The 22,102-nt window shown below is 43.4% G+C and overlaps 1 protein-coding gene across 1 annotated transcript in view; it reads left to right on the forward strand.

Annotated features, from left to right (window-relative positions):
* Positions 1–22,102, forward strand: part of adgrd2 (adhesion G protein-coupled receptor D2) — a gene marked incomplete at both ends in the record, with an annotated part of 67,676 nt that overhangs the window by 18,764 nt on the left and 26,810 nt on the right. The window contains 6 exons of the mRNA XM_080765800.1: positions 7,169–7,411; positions 8,521–9,153; positions 13,330–13,458; positions 14,891–14,985; positions 18,104–18,400; positions 21,173–21,284. Coding sequence (XP_080621926.1) covers positions 7,169–7,411; positions 8,521–9,153; positions 13,330–13,458; positions 14,891–14,985; positions 18,104–18,400; positions 21,173–21,284 — 1,509 coding nt within the window. The remainder of the gene's footprint in view (positions 1–7,168; positions 7,412–8,520; positions 9,154–13,329; positions 13,459–14,890; positions 14,986–18,103; positions 18,401–21,172; positions 21,285–22,102) is intronic.

Below are 22,102 nucleotides of genomic sequence, written 5' to 3' on the forward strand. Positions count from 1 at the left end.
CAAAATCTGTTGTTTAAATGGAAGCTATTGACCATATAGTTTTTTTCCCGCAAGAACAGTATGTGTTGACTCGGGGCAAAAAGCAGGAGAGGTCATATAATGCAAAGTGATCATAATAGATGTGCAATTTAGAAGTTGTTATTTATTGCACGGCTGTGTCGTAAATGACCGCAATCTGTTGAATTCGGTCAAACGTGCGGATAAAGGGATTCTAGATTTACGCGTGGTCGTGGAGTTTGTTACGTTGTTTTAAAGCCCTTGAATGGCTTCCCAGTCTTTTTTTTTCCCAACGTCGCCCGCTCAGTCTTGTCTCGATCGTCCCCTGAAGAGAGTGGTGGTGTTTACTGAGAGGGGAACAGGGCCTACACATGGCGCCTCTGAAAGGGGTCTCGAATACGCAGCTGTTTGCAGACGGAACACAGAGCCAAGAATTTATATACCTAAAGAGACATGTATTCAGTGCCAGCACAAACACAAAGGCGCAATCATTTACTAATGTAGTGTTGGTGTTGTATCTGTGCAGATTATAATGGTAGCGGGCCGGCCTGCATGTCATGGATCAATATCTAAGAAAAATAATTTTGAATACAAATAAACCTAAGCCTTTAATTGATTTGTCTTCTTAAAAAAAGCCTTGTTATGAGTGAAGCCTGTAGCCGCGATTCATATAGGTCATGTTTTGCAGTCTTGTTGATTAAGTATAATTTAGGAGAACTGCATGCGCCGGTGTTTGTCGACCCATTGTTTTATTGATGGTTGCATAACATTACAAATCATACCAGTATGTATGCCAGTTACTGTATGCCGTATACCCTAATTGAAATGGATTGACATCATTGCATGCAATTTGTAGTTTATAACTGCTTATGCTGAAATATCGCCCCTGTAGTCACAATGTGTTTACAGTACATGCCTATCTAGATGTACAGTATATTATCTTCTAATAAACGTGTGCAGACTCATCTGCTGGAAAGTACTCATAGTCAGTTATGGCAGCTCTTAAAACCAGGGCCAGCAGGACTTAGGGCTGATTTCCAACTCTGACAGTCTTGATCAATCCAGCCATCTCCCAGTTGCATCCAACCTCCACCATTGATTCTAAAAACGATATGGTTTTTCTGCAATCCAGCTGGAGGATTCCATATTCATGTTGTAATATGAATTATGAATGCAAATAAAGTAAGACATTTAGCCAAACTAGCACATTTCCCACCCCCCGTTTAAATGTTACAGCTGACTCTTCTGTCTAGTCCCTCTGATGGTGTCTGTCACTTGAATGAACCAAAGTTCTTTTCAAAAGGTTGATTTGCATTAGAAACAGACGCCATGACGTCAGTCCGTTGGCAGGGAGCTCCACTCAAGAAAAGGATGCTTCCGCTTCCGCTAGATTCAAAACCCTGACACGTCTTCGCTTTGACATATTTAGGCTCCCTTTGCCATACACAAGCATGTTTTTATGTCGTTTTTATACATATCAACGAAAGAGTCAAAGTCATATTGTGTTTTATAATCAATTAAAATGATTAGTCTGATTAACCACTTAAGGCCTGTGTCACACAAGTGTGTCCGAAAATAGCTGATCTACAAGCTCGCAAGCATCACAACATGATGCATTGTGAGTTTATAGATGTGCTCTGTGATGAAGGGCAGTGATGCAGATCAGCCAGTTAATGCTCGCAATGGTGCCGCTATATAGGACGTCCTTAGGATGCCGGGAGGGACTGAATTTCTTCAGCCGGCTGAGCCGACTATACCCGGTTATTAAGTTAGGAAGGGATCTGCTCTACCACAAGCATGCACACACACACACACACACACACACACACACGCACACCACACTTCAATTAATGTTCTAGTTGCCAACTTTTAGTTTACATCATATAGCTGAAGGTCGGATTGGAGAATTTGAATAGATGGAAGAGTAAGAGTTGGTTTCTAATAGCCTGGGCATATCTTCCTCATAACATTTTGAACTAAATTGACTGGCCAGGGTTGGTACAAGATGGCTTGAATCTTATTGTGAAGATCATGTGAGGCATTTCTATTTGAGAAGAGTGCTTAAACTGTTAATTAACTAGAAGCTTGTACGCCTGCGGCACGCTCATGTCTAACGCTGCGCATGTGGCAGTGCGATCTGAGTGAGACACACGCACGCACGCGCGAGCACACACACACACACACACACAAACACACACAAACACAAACCGTACATTTTGAAGGAAGGCAGACATCGATGTCTCTTTGGCTATTTTTTCCATGCTGGGCAGGTTGTGTGTGTGTGTGCTCTGTAATCGGTCCATCACATCACTAACGGGGAAATTGCGAACAGCCACAAAGCTGGGTTGAAAGCGTAGAGGTAAAGTCAGTGACGTATCACGGCCACAAAGCACAGGCGGAAATGGCACTCATACTCCTCAATGTCCGCATACGTCACAGTCTATGACTTGGCCAACCGAACCGTGCACAAAGTGCACTCTTCTCAATTGTAATAATAGATAGCTTGTGTTCTTAACTTCTTTGTAGGGACTTCATTCAGAAAATACATGTACCTCTCCCTGGTTGGAAGGTGCCTGACCTCCAACTCAAATGCCGGTTGTGGCATCAAGCTTATTTATACTTTTTTGAGTGCCTTTTCTTTAGCAAACGTAGCAGCTGAAGGTTGGAGGAGCCCCTAGCTCCTCCTTGCCTGCCGTTCCCCCTCCAAATAACGTTTTATCAACACTGTAAATGGTGCATTTATATAGCGCTTTTATCCAAATCGCTTTATTGTGCAATACATTCACCCATTCACACGCACACAATCATAAACCGATGGTCGGTGGAAACCATGCAAGGAACCAAGCTGCACATCAGGATAGCAATTAGGTTAAGGGTTCAGAGTCTTGCTCAAGGACACTTCGACACTTACTCCTACCCATGAATCAGCCTAATCCTAATCCTAAACCTAATCCACACCCACAACACCAGATAGAGCTCAACAAACCATGTGCAACCCAGATTCGCCACAAACAAGCGACAACATTTATTTCGCTCCTATGCCACCAAAATGTGGAACGCTCTACCAACAGTCATTAAGACATGTGAATCCCTTGACTCCTTCAAAACCGCTCTCAAAGGGCACCTACGGACGGCTGCAATTCGTAACTGGCCCCCGTAAAATCTGAATCCCCCACCCGCCCCCTTTTTCCCCTCACTGTATATGTTTTATTTTTCTCTTTTTACCTCCTCTATGATGATTTCCGGTTTTTAGCTATATGGAAGTGTATATTTGTATGTCTGTTATTCAACATTTTGGTTTTAAGATGTTGATATTCATTTTGTATTCATCCTTAGACCCCAAATCACACCTTGGAAAGCATGAGTGTCTATTTCAAACAGTGTCAAACAAAAGTGTTTTTTGACTGGGGGGTCATATTTGACAGCAGGAATTGCCTGTCATAATTTGACCCCCCAGTATTAGGTGGATTAGGATGTTGTTATTCATTCATCAGCCAACACTCCCCACTCACAGGTAGTTACCCCCCCCCCTTTGATTTACATCAAAAGGGCATGTGAGCTCAAACCCACAATTCAACATTTTGGTTTTAAGATGTTGATATTAATTGCCTGTCATAATTTGACCCCCAGTATTAGGATGTATTAGGATGTTGATATTCATTCATCAGCCAACACTCCCCACTGACAGGTTGTACCACCCACCCCCCAGAGAGAATGTATGGGGCCTTAGTCTTACTCCTCCCAGCCAACAGACACATAATAAAACTTCAAAAACTAAAAACTACTATAAACACAAGTTTTCAAATACATGTAGTGGAGTAGAGGTACAAGTTTGCCTCTGAGATGTAGTGGAGTAGAAGTACAAGTATTGGACATTGGAAATACAGTAAAGTACAAATACCTCAGCAAGGATCCTTTTTTTGTCTAATCAGAGTGTAAAGACCAGGTGGTGGCTTTTAATGTGGTGGTTAAGTTTTATATCTAAACCTCTAATGTCTTTTACTGCAGTGCAGACACTGGGGAAGGTATGTGGAACTGTGCTATCTATTGTCTGCAGTCGAAGCAAAGCAGAGCTGGACGCTGGCTGCCTAATTCCACTGCTCAGTGAGACCATTACTATGTTTACATGCAGCACTAAAAAACAGCTTAACTCTGGGTAATGTAGTTAAGGTATAGGAGGACGTCAAGCTAGCCATGGCATACGTTGACATTTAGTCCTCTGTAATTTCATTTAAACTTCCAACACTTGCAGTTTAGCAGTCACTGCGTTGGCTGAATTAAACTCCTTTATGTGCTTTATTCACTGAATTAAAGACAGGTTTTCTCTCTGATATTTGTATATTTAATATACTGTCTGTAGGCCTATAATATAGAGTTTCATCAAGGTCTGACAGTGAGTGATCACTAGTGAAGACTTTTTAGAGTTTTGTCGAGTTTGTCACATCAATGCATGACAAGGCATCTGGCATTTGTCCATTTGAATCTTACACTGAAGAAGCATTTAAGAAAGTATTTGTTTCCAAAATAAATACAAGAAGAAAAATTGGCAAGTAAAATGCTGACGTTGTCACAGCAATGTTTAAGCTTAGGATGAGTTGCTTGTGATTTCAAAAAGCTGACATCCCATAGGAGCGGATCGAGGACTATGGCGCCAGTGAGCGAGGGGCTCCCCGGGCAGCCCTTCTCAGCTTAGATCCCACATTTGTTGATGTGCGCCTGTGGAGTGTCTTTCACGCAAGTTCAGACACACAGAGAATACTAATAGCTTCCTTTGTCTTAATCAGGGTTTTTCGTTTTTTTTTAGTTTGATCAGTTTACTCTGGGAATTAGTGATGGCTTTTTTGTGAGAGAGAGAGAGAGAGAGAGAGAGAGAAGATTTTCCAACTTTAGATGTCTTTAGATTTGTGTATACAGACCGTATCCATACAGCATAATCCATGAATGTCTGTATACACACCAGTGTATGGTCTAATAAGACACTATTGTTCCGTGAACAGATTCCTCAAGAGCTGTCTAAAGCAGGTCACACAAGTGTCGGACAAAAGCGGTCCCAACTTTACTGGCGTACTGTACACTGATTACACGAGTAGTAACACACTTTTATTGACCGTGAAGTACACCAATAAAGACATCTTTAAATTAACTTTAGAGTGTCCTTATAGTACGGCATAAATAAGGCACAATGTGGTAAAAATGCCTGCCTCCCCGCCGTGCTTGATGAACTCTCTGAGCCTGAATGCTTGACACTGCTTGCGTAAGTAAGGTTCTTTTAAAAAATGACCCTATTTGCACGACAAAGCCCTGGCTGGATTCAGGGTGCTGGGAGGTGGTGTGGTGTGTGTGTGTGTGTGCTGGGTGGGGTGGGGTGGGACGGTGGTGTGAGGGGTGGTGGTTATTGGGGGAGAGCCAGGAGGTACACGGGGGCCGCTGGATAGACACACACACACACACACACACACCACTGTGATCTCTGCTCTGTTCTGTTGTATAGCGGTCTGCTTCCACGGACGGAACCCCTCCTGGAGTTTGGGAGAACAGAACAGGCACTCTGGACATGCTGAACGTCAGGCTGGGCAGACATTTGACTAGGCGACTGGACTGGATTGGGGTGGTCTGCTCGTCCCGTGCATGTGGAATTATTATCGTGGCCAGATTACAAACCACCAGAGTCTTTGCCATCTTGAAGTAACATTGAAATTCTTCAACCAGGGGAACGTGGTTACTTCAGATCTACAGTAAGCCTGGACTCTCGCTATTATTATTATCCCATTCTGGGCGGGGAACCCCTTTTGGTGTTTTAAGCATTATGTTATACTTTAGCTATTGAAAAATAGCAGATCTACAAGCTCATAGTGCGGCACGTTTTAAACAAAAATCTTTGCTTCTGGGGGGTCTCTGGAACACCATAGGGTCGGTGGCCAATTACAAATAATTTGTGGGGTCGTTGACATGAAATATTGAGCACCACTGATACAGAAACATTAGGTATTTCAGAAAACTGTCATGATTTAGAAGACTTATTTTTTGTATTTCGACATCGGGCCTAAATGGGTTATGGAATATCTCGTCCTGTCCTGTAGTCTAAGGTATTCTAATAGGCTGTAGTGTATTCTGCATGTCTTGTCAGTTTCATTTAAAGAGTGCTATTGAATTTGAGTGACCAAATACAGTATACGGCTAGACCGCTTTTGATTTGGTACTCCTGTGGATCTGACTGTGAAATACAGTTCACAGATGTCTGGTTTGAAATGATATTAAAATATTCTTTCTGACATAAACTCTTAAGTTGTTTTGTTTCAGTCTGGGATCACACCAGCTCAGAGATGACTGCTGCTATGCTGATTGGGCTACTGCTCTTTTCAATTCTGGTAACTCCTTTCCACATACTACAATATATATATACAGTTACAGTATGACAAAAAGAAAAATGTCTGTTCCGGAATGCTTTATTATTTGCTATGAAGATAATTGTATTAACATTTAAATGTAGGTCCGAATTCCTAATCAATACTGGTAACTGTTTCATACAGAACTAGTGTCAAACATGATTGGCAACATTAAACCATAATGCAGGGGTTCTCAACGTTTTTGGCTGGGGACCCCCGGAAATGCTTTTTTTATAATGATAAATCTGTTCACATATCAAGTCTGAATGTATACTATAATCTGTTGCACGGCGACATTTACTGTAATAAAATAAAGCGTACTGTAAGTGCAGGTGCTGTGCACTGGAGAACCAACACATGCTGCAGCAGACAGAGGGACGGGCCCACATGGTGAGTGATGCTCCTGGCATTGCATTACTAAATACTGCTTATTCAACTGTTTGGACTTCCCAAACACAGTCTTTAATAATTCGTTTTTTACATTTTAGCTGTCCACCCATAACGTGTGTGTGTGTGTGTGTGTGTGTGTGTGTGTGTGTGTGTGTGTGTGTGTGTGTGTGTGTGTGTGTGTGTGTGTGTGTGTGTGTGTGTGTGTGTGTGTGTGTGTGTGTGTGTGTGTGTGTGTGTGTGTGTGTGTGTGTGTGTGTGTGTGTGTGTGTGTGTGTGTGTGTGTGTGTGTGTGTGTGTGTGTGTGTGTGTGTGTGTGTGTGTGTGTGTGTGTGTGTGTGTGTGTGTGTGTGTGTGTGTGTGTGTGTGTGTGTGTGTGTGTCCCCTTGCCCATGCAGAAGACAAGCGGCTGGTCCACCTCACATCGGAATGGGCCTACCAGCTCATCAACGACTCCTTGCCCCTGTCCCGGGCGGACGCGTTCTGCGTGGGACATTTCAGCTCCCTGGTCACCCCCGGTCAGCTGGAGGAGCAGCAGGGGGTCTGGGAGCTGCACAAGCAGGCTGGCCTGCACTCCCCGGTCTGGGTCAGGGACCCCAGCAGAGCTCAGCTCTCCAAGCCCGTCGCCCTCGCACGCCAATGTGAGTGGAGCCTCTGTGCAGTGCTTATATGCTGTATAGTTCAGGGGTTCTCAAACCTTTTCAGGTCAAGGACCCCCACATTGACACTTATTAGACCGCAGACCCCCATTTGAAGAGACATGCCAGGGACCCCCATAAGAGAAGATTTTGACGGCTCTAGCAGTGATTCCGAAGCATATTAATTTCATGGACCCCCAGTTTGACATGCATTAGGCTACGGGCACCCATTTAATGGCATTTCTAATCTCTGGCACACCAATTTATATTTTAAAAGCCTATGTTAATTTAACTCTGAGAGTGTACAAATGGAACGGGTCCATTTGGACACTCTCAGAGTTAGTCCCATAAATGGTCCATTTGGTTCCTAACTATCATTTAGCTGGGGACCCCCTGGAACTCCCTCAAGGACCCCTGGGGGTCCCCGGACCCCACTTTGAGAACCACTGTAGTTGGAGTATATTTGGGCATGGGGGTCATTATGGACTTGAGATATTTCTAATATAGCATAAATATCAGATATACAGAGTCACAATGCATCACAATTTGCTCTATTGTCAAAAGAAAACATATGTTTTACATTACCAAAGTGTGGCAAGTGTCATAGTGTCAAGTGTATATTCATAGGGTGTAAGTGGTTGAACAAATCACTTAGCCTCCAATTGCAGTAGATGGACTGCTCAGTATACACTAGTAGTGTGGCTGGAGACCGTGGTTGTGCTTGGCAGCTCCCCGATGACATAGCTGAATGTGGTGACGTGACTGTGAGGCAGAACCTTGTACACTTTGTACCAGCTCAGTGGCCTTGTGGTTAGAGTGTTAGCCCTTTGACTGGGAGGTCGGGGTTCGATCCCTGGCCGGCCGAGCAAATACTATGAAAAATGGGACCCAATGCTTGGCACTCAGCATCAAGGGTTGGATTAGGTGTAAGTCCCTACGACATACTAGTGTCAAGGGGTGTACTTGTACATCAAGCTGCCTCAAGCTACATAAACAGGAGATAGGCTCCTGCCTTATGGGCCTCATGGCTCGGCAAGGTTTACTTACTTTACTTATATATGTACACTTTGTACAGATGAGTCAATGATTCTCCTTCATGCCCTTGCTTGTAGATTCGCAGTTTCCAGCTCTGAACTTCCCCAAGGAATCCCCAAAGGGCTTCGCCCGCGTCAACATGTCCTTCCCGGCGCTGCCGGCCGTGAGCGTGTGCATGCGCGTCCAGTGGGACCCCGAGTGGGACCAGGTGTCCACCATCTTCTCCTACGCCGCGCCCGTCTTCACCAACGAGTTCCAGCTGCGCGGCCAGGTTGACAAGAAGGGCCAGCGCATCCTGCTGGCACTCATCATCCAGGGCCAGCACCGCCCGTACAAGTCGTTCCTGCCCAACGACGGGGCGTGGCACCACCTGTGCGTCACCTGGCGCAGGAGCGACGGCTACTGGGCAATCTACGTGGACGGCCAGAGGAGGGACACGGGCTCCGGTGCGGACACGCCCCGGGACATCCACGCAGACGGGATACTCATCCTGGGGCAGGACCAGGACTCGTTCGGCGGAAATTTCACGGAACCCTTTGTTGGAAATGTGACGGACCTGAACATTTGGAATATCTCCCTGGAGAAAGGGCAGCTGCAGGCGCTCAACACGTGCCTGCCCCTGACGCAGGAGGTGCTTTTCAGGTGGAACACCAACAACATCAGTTTTGATTCCGTGGTGAAGGAGGTTCCAGCCATGATCTTCTGCCCAGGTACAGTCGGCCTCCCTACACACACACACACACACACACACACACACATATACATCACACACGTTTTATTAACACGACAACAAGAGAGAGAGAGAGAGAGACTATAAGTGTAAACACATCTCTTTGCATAAGTGATGCGCATCCCATAGGTTGTGATGGCCCTTCATGGCCCTTTGACTTTTATTGTAGACGGATTGTGACAAATCTAGCTAATCTGTTACTAATCTATTATCAGTCAGGTCCTCCTCCTTTTGCAATGTAAAATCCATCTATACGGTACTACACAGTGTTAGGGCTGTCACGATTATGCATTTAAGTTAATGATTCATTGTCACACGTGTATACACGTCTTTAGAATCAAAACCACGGGGTCCCTTGGACGTGTACGTCTTTTTTCATTCATATCAAACAGTTTTATATATATCTTTTATTATTATTATTTTCGATCTTCAGTGATCTCCTTGTGTTTCACACATGCTTGCTGCCATTCACATCCTTGTTTACGGCCCTAAAGTGGCTCATAACTCTCAATCTATGGTGCGAATAACATAAAAAAAGTTGCCTGGAATTGTCTGAGGGGAAAGTTTTGAAAATTGTCTGTACAGTCAGTATGGCCACCATTGACATCCTAAAAAGTTTCCTTTTGCATGTGACAATCCATTCAAATAATTAGTTTTGCATAAAAACACTTATTGGGCTAAATTTGGCCATAGCCACTTGTGCTGACCTCATCACATTTGTGATGACGGCTATGGCCGTTTTTAGCCCAAAGAGTTTTTTTATGCAAAACTAATGCTTGGAATGGATTCAGCATCATGAAAACCCTCTAGTCACATGCTACTTAAAGCACATGTATGCATATATACTATATACAGTAGTGCTATGTCTACATAAAATGCTATAAGTCTACATAAAATGCTATCTAAGTTACATAAGTTGAGCCTTTGCATACGCCTGTATTAAGGTCGTCGGGGCTAGGACAAGTGCAGTTCTGATTGTAATTGGAAGTGCATTCCATAATTTTGGAGCCAGAATAGAGAAGAGTTATGGACGTGTGGAGCGTTGTCCCGGTGTTTTAGTGAAGGTTTTTAGTGAAGCTTCCCTATATGTAATAATTGTGACAGGCCTAGTCTTTCGGGAGAAGTAGAAAACATTTAATTGGAATTTGAATTCAGACCTTCATCAGCCATGAAGGATGCCTAAACAACCGAAACGTTGCTCAATGAAATGCTGTAAGTGAAGACAGTGTGTGTGGGATTCCATTTTTTCTACTTATCCAGTTCCAGTTATCCGACGCACCTGTCCTTTTTCCTTCTAGGCCTATATAGGGCTCCAATTTCGTCACCCTTATCCCTAAACTTCTTTGCCTTTTTTTTACTATTGTGCAAATCATTTTTGAATAGTTAAAATGGCCAGTCTACAAGCTCACAATGTGTCAATGTAGATTGGCTAGTTGAACTATTCCATTTTTCTTTTCAAAATAGTAAAAAAAAAAGGCAAAGAATTTTAGGGATAAGGGGTTTAGCGGTGACTAAAATGGAGCCCAGAGTGTTTCTGAAATGTCTCAACCAGTGGCATGAACACTGAAGTGACACAGACACGTACGCACGCACACGCGGAATCCGTATTGTCCAGCTCCTCCTCCTCCTTGTGTGTCTCTGACCGTCTCGCCAATGAAATCATTCTGGGTGATTTCCCCCCTAAAGAGCCCCTGTTAACCCAGTTATAGTGTGAGACCCTCACCATAACACACCACCACCACCACCCCGAGACCCTCTTATCTCTCAGTCACCGGAGGAGACATGATGTTAGCATGGATGACTACCCACAGTGGAGCACACAGCTGGGAGGCATTGTTGCCTCCCAGTAGAAGTAGAAGTAGAAATGGAAATACTCCACTAAAGTAAAACGACCTAAATAATATTGTACTTTATAATCCCTTTAGACCTGCGAACTGATTCTCCAAATGTCTTCTAAATCATGACAGTTTTCAGGAAAAAAAACTCTGTTTCTATGTCAGTGGTGCTCAACCTTTTCTACGTCAAGGACCCCCAGGATTATCTGTATTTGGCTGCATCTGAAAATATGTTGTTCCAGGGACCCCCTCAGAAGCAAAGATTTGAGTTAAAAACGTTCGCTCTGAAAGAATATAATTATATTCAAAGATTTGTAATCACGATTTTTAATAGCTAAAGTATGACTTCATGCGTAAAACACCAAAAGGGGTTCCCGTCCTTCCTGAATGAGTTTTACTACAGTACTTGAGTAAATGTACTTATGCACTCCACCACTGGGTAGGGGGGATTCCCACATGCCAGATGCAAGAAGAAGAATAGGGTTTGAGACATTCGGGGCATAACAAAAGCTTGTCTCACTAACTGTGTGCACGGAGAGGTTTATGACCATGTGAAGAGCATACCCATTTAGCTAACTTGTTTGGTGCTTTGTTTTAGTCGGCGTGACAATGACAGATTGAGGTAGTTTTCTGTGTTTTTTTTTTGTTTTATTACTTTCAACCAGTGTTTCTGCTGCCATGTCTGCTTATTCTAAGCCAGTGGTTCTCAAACGTATTCATGTCAAGGACCCCCACATTTACACGTATTAGCCCACATTGGACCCCCGTTTCAGTTGAAAAGATATGGCATGCAGTGACCCCCATAAAATAAGTTTTTAAGGCTCTAGCAGTAGCAGCAATGATTATCAAAGAAATATATTTCAAGGACCCCCATTGACATTGACAGTGATTAATCGGTCAACACATCGGTATTGGCCGATTTTTGTTGTTTTTAGATTAATGGGCATCGGTTCGATTAATCAATCAGACCGATTCATTAATCGGTCCGATTAATCGGTCTGTCTTTACAGATAAACAAGCCCAAAGTAACAGCTTGAACAGATCTACAACTCACAGCTCACAATATTAAATAAAAAGGTATTTAGGTTAAATCTGACTTGCCTAAGCCTGCAGTGCAGACACCCCGTTACGTGTATTTTTCAGAATGGACAAAATTATTATAATTTTTCAATACAGAATGAGTAATATCGGTAATATCAGTTATCGGCCCATTACAGCAATTAATTATATCGGATATCGATATCGGCCAAAATGTCTCATCGGCACATAATTGACATGCATTAGATTACGGACCCCCATTGAATAGCATTTCCATCTCTGGGACCCCAATTCATATTGTAACATTAATAAAATAAATCAAAGTTTCTTGACTTTGAAAAGGACTTTTTGGCACAAGCTTCCGTGTGTGTCACCAAAGCTTGCCTAGGATCCTCTGGAGATACAGACGCCCCAGAGCCGATGTCTATGTGTGTCACCCATTTTTGGCGGGAACCCCTTTTGGTGTTAGCATTATGTTATGCTATTGAAAAATAGCAGATCTACAAGCTCATAGTGCGCCACCGAGTGGCGCGCTATGAGCTTGTAGGTCTGCTATTTTTGAAAAATCGAAGAACAACTGACATAGAAACATGGCTTTTTCAGAAAACTGTTAGGATGTAGAAGACATTTTTAGAATCTGATATTAGGTGAAAATTGATTAATTCAACTGAGAGAGACACGGCCAGCTCGCCATGTTTGCCACTACGTGGCTTTCTGCTTGGTGGATTTCTAACCTATAATGTTTTCAGATGCATATGTTAGCGTGCTGATTACATTTAAAATGAGTAATACTAATACACTGTCTGGATGTTGTCTTGTTGTCGTCATATGTTAGCGTGCTGATTACATTTAAAATGAGTAACACTAATTAATGCACTGTCTGGATGTCATCTTGAATTAGATTAAAAACGTATTAGTTCTGTAATCAAAATGATTTACAATTCAGGCAGTGATTCAGCTGTGATTGCAGGAACGTGCAGCTATATGGGAATCAAACAGGCGAATGGAATCAAGATTAATTTATATTCATAAGGGTACTTATCACGCTGCACGTTTTCATTCAAAGGAAGTAATTAAACTGGGCTTTTTATGGACTTTTGATGGACTGCATAAGTATGTGCATTTCTGTATAGTGTATACTGTATACTGTACGTGCATGCTTGTGTTTAGGAGAGAGGAACATGTGTTTGTCAGTTTGTCAGAGATTGTGCGCTGGAATAAAGTAATGTTCCATTGTGTGTGTGTGTGTGTGTGTGTGTGTGTGTGTGTGTGTGTGTGTGCAGTAGTGGGTCCACAGCAGAGACAGCTGCAGGGCTGCAGGGTGCTGGGCAACTGGACAGAACTACAGCATCCTCTGTATGGTTTGGCGGACTGCTCCAAACCGCTGCCTTTCATCTGCAGGAGCAGCCGAGGTGAGCACACTGTTAACTGGCTTTAGAAAGATTGGTTGATTGATTGAAAACACGCTCAATCGTCACCTCCTAAAGGTAACCTCAGTAAAACTATGCCTAAACCTAACCTTATTCCTAAACCAACCCGACTTCACAGAAATGCGTAAATAATTACGGAGTTGCAATTCCGTACATACACGCCCAGAAAAACCCCAAAGGTCCAGAGGGCAAAGAGCAGGTGCTCTAGCACCACCTAGTGTCTATCTGTGCACGCCACTGTCGGACGGGGCTGAGTCGGCCCTACCGACCTTCGCAACGCTCGACACGGCAACTCGCAGGCGATTGTGGTGTCTCCCATGGCTAAAGTTTGGTTGAGACGGCGCGGTAGTTTGGTAGAGACGGCGTACGGAATTGCAATTCTGTACATATTTGCTTATTTCTGTGAGAATGGGTAGTAGTCCTAAACATAAACTCAGTAAAACTATGCATATAAACCATACCTATTCCTAATCTTAACCTCATTGAAACTATGCCTAACCCTAAACGTATTTCTAACCTAAACATGTAAAACAAGAATACGCTGGGGGCGGGTGATCCGAGAAATAATTGGGGGCGAGTGTGTTTCAGGGTGAGCCTTCCGGTTGACCATTGATTTAATACTGTATTAGTCAGAAATGTAGATAATGTATAGGACCAAGGTACAGTCAGACATTAAGGCTAAAATGATCCACATGAACCCTAGAAGCCCTGGTCTAAGCATGTCATAAAATGCAATGCTTTAGTGTAAAAGCGTAAAAGGAGGAGACCAATTATAGCCCCCTGGGGCAACCCTGGTCAACTAGGGTTTAAGTGGTTCATATATTAAAAGCCTCTGTCTGCTTCTTTGTACCCTCATGTGCCCCTCCCTCCCTGGCCTGTAGAACACAGCATTATAGTGGCAGTAGCTAATGACATGTCGTCACATTCTTAAACCTAATGGCAAGGTCATTTTGTGAGGAATTTTATTGTTTTTGGCCTAAGTCAGCTCCTCATGACACTGGCCAATTAACTCTGGTAAAAAAAAATCACCAAAGTGCTAATTGAAAAGGAGCATGCTGATCCGGCCCCTTTTAGTAAAACAAATGCCTATCTCAACAGTGTGACTTGGGTCAAAATAAGAAAAAGCCACTTTTCTTTTCTTTTTTTTAATTAGGCAAAAAACCCTTACGGGTCCATTTGATCTCATTTCACACTCATGAGTTAATGATCTACACGGATTCTTATACTGGATCCATCCATAAGGATCCATTTGGTTACCAACTCCAGCATTTAGCTGGGGACCAGCTGGAACCTCAAGAAGGACCACTAGTTGAAAACCACTGACCTAAAGCATGGTGTGTGTGTGTGTGTGTATATATATATATAGCTCCCGCATATACCATATAGATGTTACAGTATGTGGTCTTTCTCATAGAGCGTTACCTCAAGATTACGGAGATAGCGAAGAATCAGAGCTCTCAACCTACTGCCTTCATGGACCACCTGATGAGTCTAACCAACAACTCCAACGTAAGACAAATCAATTAACACCTCCTTTTTTTCTTTTCTAAAGCTCTCCAAAGTTCTATATGAGCACTATTGATCCAATAGGTGTGATGGAAATATGTTTTAATAATGTATTTAAAACTATGATTGACTATGATTTTGACCTCGGCCAGGATATTTCAAAGCAAATCCTTGGTTCAAATCCTTGGTCAGTTATTAGCTCAAGGTTTTGCTTTATTGTTACATCTTGGGTTAATGGTGCATTTATATAGCGCCTTTATCCAAGGCATACTTGGATTGTGCATTACTTTCACCCATTCACACACACATTCACACACCGATGGCGGAGGAAACCATGCAAGGCACCAACCTGCACATAGGGAGCAATTAGGGGTTCAAAGTCTTGCTCAAGGACACTTTGACACTAACTCTGGGGGAGCCCGGGTTCGAACTGGGAACCTTGCGGGTTCCCATTCGGGCACTCTACCACCCTACCCCTGAGCTTACTGCCCCTGTGTACAGGTACATAAGAGTGAAACTTATTTTGGTTTGGCTGAGAGTGTAAAAAAAGAGCAAACAAGGAATAAAAAAGTATCATCATGCATGTACATGTGCATATGTTTTCCTTGTAGTAGCAAAGGTAGGTGAACTTTGTGTGAACATCTTCACAGTAGCGTTTTCCTTTGCCCTGGCTCGCTCTGGTTCTTATCAATTCCTTCACGTATCAGATTGTTTGGGGAATGAATCTGATATGTTGCTTTTTTGTCTATTGTCCAGTAGCTTTAAGAGTGCGAGAGCGTTTTCCATGCGGCAGCATATCTCAAGCAGTCTGCGGTTACTTGGGATGGCTTGAATCCTTCATTTTATTCCTTCTAATTAATGAATTACACTGCAAAAAAAGGGAAGCCAATAACTCGTGTGATACAGTATTAGCACTGTGAAAGTCAAGGTCTCCTGGCTGGTTGTATGAATGTGGCATATATATATGAATAGGCCTTGATGGGTGGTCTAGTCTCTGTGGATGTGCTGCTCAGCCTTCCAGTGGCAGGGTGAAGGTTTCCCCATATGAATGTACAACACCTGCCATTTTTAGGTAGCACTGGCCTCTAGATCAGCCAAAACAAACATGATGAGGTGCATGTGCACAGGTCAGGACCGCCCATGCCTGCCACCAGTCACACTCACAGGCTGTTCAATTTGACCCATGGCTGCAAAGCATTTTTCTACCCTCGTACCAACGACTGGGACCAGGTATCCAGCCATTAGTACTTCACAACAGGTATTGAATTTGCACCAAAATGTGGCTTTCACCCTGAAGTCAGGCAGGGGCGTGCAGAGAGTGTTAGAGATCGAGGCAGGAGCTGAAATCCCGTCATGCTGCAATGCATGACGTACCTGTCCTGTACCTGTGTCTACTTCTCACGATGCTTTGTGGGCTCAAATTAGTCCACTAAATAGGGTCACTATACATTCGAACACCACTATAAAATGGCATAACGTGTAATCACTATACAGAGCGAGTAGGGAGTGATTTGGGACACTTGTCTCAGTCGATCATGTCAACTTATTGACCACACACAGGCGCTCACATCGTAGTTCACCCCAAAAAATACTTATGTTCTATCAAGTGTTGTTTTTGGCAGCACATTTTGATTTTAGATTTGGTCTTTTGAAAAGTTTTCATTCAGTTTTAGTCACATTTTAGTCATCTGGATTTTAGTCTAGTAGTTTTAGTCGACTAAATGACATGAGATTTCAGTCGACTAAATCTACAGTTGATTTATTCGAACAAAATGTGTTTGATACCGTCGTAATAACTTTATTTTTTTCACTTGAAAATAGACAATCTACAAGCTCACAACGCGTCACAGTGCGACGCGTTGTGAGCTTGTGGATCTATTTTCAGCATGCAACCAAGTGTAAAATTACTTATACTGGATCTCTTGTCCACTAGTCCCTTCCTAAAAATTTTGTCTAGTTTTTATTTGTTGACGAAATCGTCAGTATATTTAGTCTTAGTTTTAGTCATCATAGTTTAGTTGTCATGTAGTTTCCATTTAGTTTTCGTCAGTGAAAAAAGGTAGTCGACGAACATTTTTCGTCTTAGTCAACGAAAACAACACTGGTTCTATTAATTACACAAGCCTTGAATTCATGGAGCCTAAGCCAATAATTTGATGACCGGCAGAGGCTCCGGTAGGATTTACTAAAAATCATTAACATGGTGAATCACATCTTGATGACATTATCAAGATGTGATTCACCATGTTAAAGATTTCTTTCAGACCTCCATTTATATAGGACACACAGAATGGGAAATGTTGAACATGAGTGGAATGCCCCTTTAACCATGTAACACCCGGATTAATTTCTACTAAAAATAGATTTCAACCTTACTACTACTTTTTACTACTAGGACTTATCAGAGGTTTGCCTGGTGGGTGGTGATGGGTGGTGATCCACCTGAACTGAAGCAGTTGTTGTATGATAGGGGAGGGGTTAGTCACTATATCACTGCTTTTTTCATTGGCACGTTTTGAATGTTTGAAGGTTTCAGCCTCCAGGAAGAAACCCTAAATACAAAGGGAAGACATCATTGCACATAAACAACCACACCAAGGGGTCTCATGAAGTAGCCTACTGTCACCTCATAAACACATGGAAAACTGGAAAAAAATGCAAAGATCATGGCACTCCATTTAATAGATTGTTACAGGTTCAACCCAACCGATTAATTAACAGCATTTAATAATAATAATACCCGTGTAAAGTTGTGATCCCATCATAGCATCAGAACAACATGCTTCTCCGTTGATTATACTACTAGTAAAGGAACTTGAATTTCCGCACTCATGCATGTGTGGTGCACGTGTTTCTGTTTAGTTTCTGTGTTCAGGAAGTGAATGTGATATTGTTTATTGATGTTTTTTGGTGTCTTATAGTCCCATAAGGGATGGGTATTTATGACAAGAGACGAAAATAATTCATTCATTGTTAATAATAATAATAAGTGTGTGTGTGTGTGTGTGTGTGTGTGTGTGTGTGTGTGTGTGTGTGTGTGTGTGTGTGTGTGTGTGTGTGTGTGTGTGTGTGTGTGTGTGTGTGTGTGTGACGCTGTGCGTGCGTGTTTCTCCAATCCCAGGCGATGGGGGAGACATCGACACTGAGCCTGGGTGGCATGTGTCATCTGCTGGACATGTCCAGGCAGGCCCTGGAGGACACCGCCCAGGCAGAGGGAGAGGGGGGCGGCGGGCTGCAGCCGGCCGACATGCTGTCCCTCGTCCAGCTGCTGTCCTTGGCCGCGGAGCTCCCTTCCGGAGGAGGAGGAGGAGGGGTCAATGACAGCAGCAACGCGGAGGAGCTCAGCCGGCACTTTGTCAGCCTGGCGGACGGCATCATCAGCCAGGACAACGCCCCCAAGTGGCAGGCCATCAAAGAGGTATAGGTTGTTTTTTTATTAAGTGGCTTTGTGTGTGCCTGGCTGGGTGGCTACCTGTGTCTGAGCACGGAAATAGAATTTGCGCAGCAAAGGTCGGATCGGGAGTCGAACACGCGACACGCTGGATTACCAGCCTATAGGTGCCCGGACCGCTGGGCCGGCCCGGGCCCAGGTATGTTTTATTATTATCCACCATTATGGCGGAAAGTGGGCTACATTTACTCGATTACTGTGTACACTGAGGCTGAGGCCGATTCTTTAAATACGATAAATCGGATCGTGAGAAATCGGTATTGGCAGTCTGGCAGATGTAATAGTCCAAAAACATTCTGAACTGTGCATTCTGCATAATGAGTACTAGCTACTTTTAAGTACATGTTGATGCTACTACTGTACCTTTGTACATACTTTTGAATGTTTTTACATTGTGGTATTTTCACTTTAAATTCATACGATTTGTCACACACGTTACCGCAATGAAATTTGTTCTCCGCATTTGACATCATCTCTTGGAGCCGTGCCGCGCTCGGGAATCATTTTGATTTGTTGATTTGACCCCCTCAATCCAACCCATTGATGCTGAGTGCCAAGCAGGGAGGCATTGGCCCTTTCTGAAACCAGTCCCTTGACTTGAAGTGCTCTCGGGAGGTTCCCTCGTCAGGATTTCATTAATATGGAAAAAGGAAATACAACGTGACTGTCAAAAATGACATGTCATATACATCCATGGTGTTTATAAATCATTGTTAAAAGTTGTTTTGTTTGTGTGGTTTCATTTATAGTTTTTCACGGTGGGGTAAATAAAGAGCCCTTGTGAACATCAGTTGGAGCGTTGCCTATTCTGCATCAGATGAAGATTGTTTAGGAGGAGTTTATTTATCAATTATTTGTGGTGGTACTTACATTTGTAGTTCACGGTTTCCATGCGGACAGAGAGCAGGGCTGCACAAGGCAATCGAGTCTAGATCGGCACAGACTCGCTCTTGAGGGCTTTATAAGCCACTTACACTCAAAGCTGCTTGGTTTCGGACGACACTTAATATGGCGCAGCCTCGCGTGAACGTGCATATCGAGTGCAAGTGTGTATAGGGCGAGTGGCGAGGAGCTGGTTTCAGAAAGGGGGATTGGGTCCCATTTTCACAGTCTTTGGTATGACCCGGCCGGAGATCGAACCCCCGACCTCCCAGTTTCAAGGCGGACACTCTAACCACAAGGCCACGGTCTGGTTGAGTGCAAAATCAGAGTAGGCTACTAGTTCTTTCACCACCGGTATCCACACTGCAGTGAGATTCAGAGTAGGTTGTCGTTTCAGTTTCGAGCCACTAGAGGTCAGTAGGGTTACATGCATATACATGTTTTTTTTTTTTTACATCACTGTCTTTCACCAGACCCCAGGGGTCCTTGAGGGAGTTCCAGGGGGTCCCCAGCTAAATGATAGCTTGGAACCAAATGGACCCTTAACTCTGAGAGTGTACACATCAAACCATTCCATTTGTACACTCTCAGAGTTAAATTAACAGTGATTTTACTAAATAAATTGTGGTCCCAGAGATAGAAATGCCATTAAATGGGTGTCCGTGGAATAATGCATGTCAAACTGCGGATCCTTGAAATTAAAATGGTAGAGAATCACTGCTAGAGCCATAAAAATGGGGGGTCCCTGGTGTATGTTTTCAAATGGGGGTCTGCGGGCTAATTATTGTCAATTTGGGGGTCCTTGACATGAAAAGGTTTGGGAACCCCTGGTTTAATACACATTCAAACTAAACTATATATTTCACCAGCCCCTGTAAACTCCAGCAAATGCCTGCTTGCCTGGCTAAAATGATGCATCGAAACATTTCATTTTCACATGCAGTGCATGCATATATGGCACTAAAATAAAAATACACGTCAGGAAAAAGTAATCCTGCAGGCCTGCTATTGGTTCACAATTGGTATAGATTGCGTCCATTCGCAAGCCTCTTAATACGGCAACTCTTTTCAAATACAGTACAACTAAAAGACAAATCTATATATATAAAAATGAATGGATCCGTGATCGATATTACTGTTACTTATATGGCAAGTGCTCTGCCTATATGGTCTCCTCTATCAGCGTTCACCTCTAGCCAATACTCCCCCCCCCACCCCCACCCTCCCCAAGGACTCTCAGAGCTCCAAGGCCACCTTTGCCCAGACTGAATGGATAAGAACACTGAAACACTGTGGTTCATACACACTCTCTGTCTGTCTGTCTGTCTGTCTGTCTGTCTCTCTGTCTGTCTATGTCTCTGTCTATCTCTCTCTCTCTCTCTCTCTCTCTCTCTCTCTCTCTCCTCTCTCTCTCCCCCACACACACTCTCTCTCTGTCTGTGTCTGTGTCGCTCTCTCTTGCAGAGTACTTTCTGTGCAAGGGCTGAGCTCTTAGGTGAGGTGTATTGAATTGGTGAAGGGGGGAGTTCAAAACAGACAAGGGCTAAAAAAGAAAAATCAATGATTGTGCCACACATTATAGGCCCTCTTCATTGAAATGGCGCGTGCGTGCGTGCATGAGCGAGCGCACCCTCTCCAGCCAACTGTTGTCGACTGTTGCAGGCCGTACAACAACAAAAATGTCCATTGAAAGCGGCTGCCGATTGTGCCTTGTCGTTTTGAAAGGCCGTAATGAAATAAAGCTCTCCCATCCATCCATCCATCCATCTCTCGTAGCTGCATGCTTTCGAGGAGGAGGGCAGATCGGTTGAGTGCGTTGTGCAGCCTGTGACCGCTGCGCTGCTCTGTGTGTTTCAGGTGGTCAGCGGGCCCATGGACGTGGTCAAGAGCATTGACCGCATGGTAGCCAGCCTGATGCCTCAGCTGATGGCGCGGGACGACAGCCTGCTCATTCACACGCCCAACATCAGTGAGTTAAGACTGTGTGCGTGCGGCGCGCGAACACAAACGCACGCACGCGTACACACATTCTCTATTTAAGAAATTCTTGAACACAAACATTAGTAGCTTTACAATTGCTTTAGGTTACAGAGCACGGATATAGGAAGCATACGCACGCTCAGAAATTGGCATATCAGGTCGATGATATTAATTTTAAAATATTGGTCAGGTGTCATGCGATGAGTCACTTATTGTGATACGTTGTATGTACCCTTACTGTTTACATCAACACATTAAGTTATAGGCTAAATAAAATAAATATAGGTCACCAGTGTTAAAGAATAACAGCAGTTATTATCATGAAATGTTCATGTATGATACCTACTTAATTGTGACTTTCCTGTGATGATTATTGTGATGGTTTAGGAGGCTTTATGATCCAAGGGAAATATTTAGCCTATATCTAAAATATGAAAGCATCATGATATAATAACGTACTGAATTCACAGTGCATTATATGGTGATATTTTGTGAGCTTCAGCTATTAGAGTTAGGCTTTTGATGTGCTTGCTTATGATGCCGTATTCCTGTATGTCCAACCATTATGCTAACCAATTTGTATGGTTGAGTATGTTAATACAATTTAATTAGTGCATCATCAGTGGTTCACATTTCAACCCTGTTGCAGTGTTGATTTTGACATAGTTTTGGTCACATTTTTGTCACCTAGAATGTTTTAGTAAGATTTTAGTCCGCTAAATCTACAGTTGATTTAGTCGACTAAAGTGTATCTTGGCGGGCCTTAATGCCGTCCTAATGACTGATTTTATACTTGCTGAAAATAGC

This window comes from Protomyctophum bolini, assembly GCF_963924005.1.
Source record: "Protomyctophum bolini genome assembly, chromosome: 6".
NCBI lineage: Eukaryota > Metazoa > Chordata > Actinopteri > Myctophiformes > Myctophidae > Protomyctophum > Protomyctophum bolini.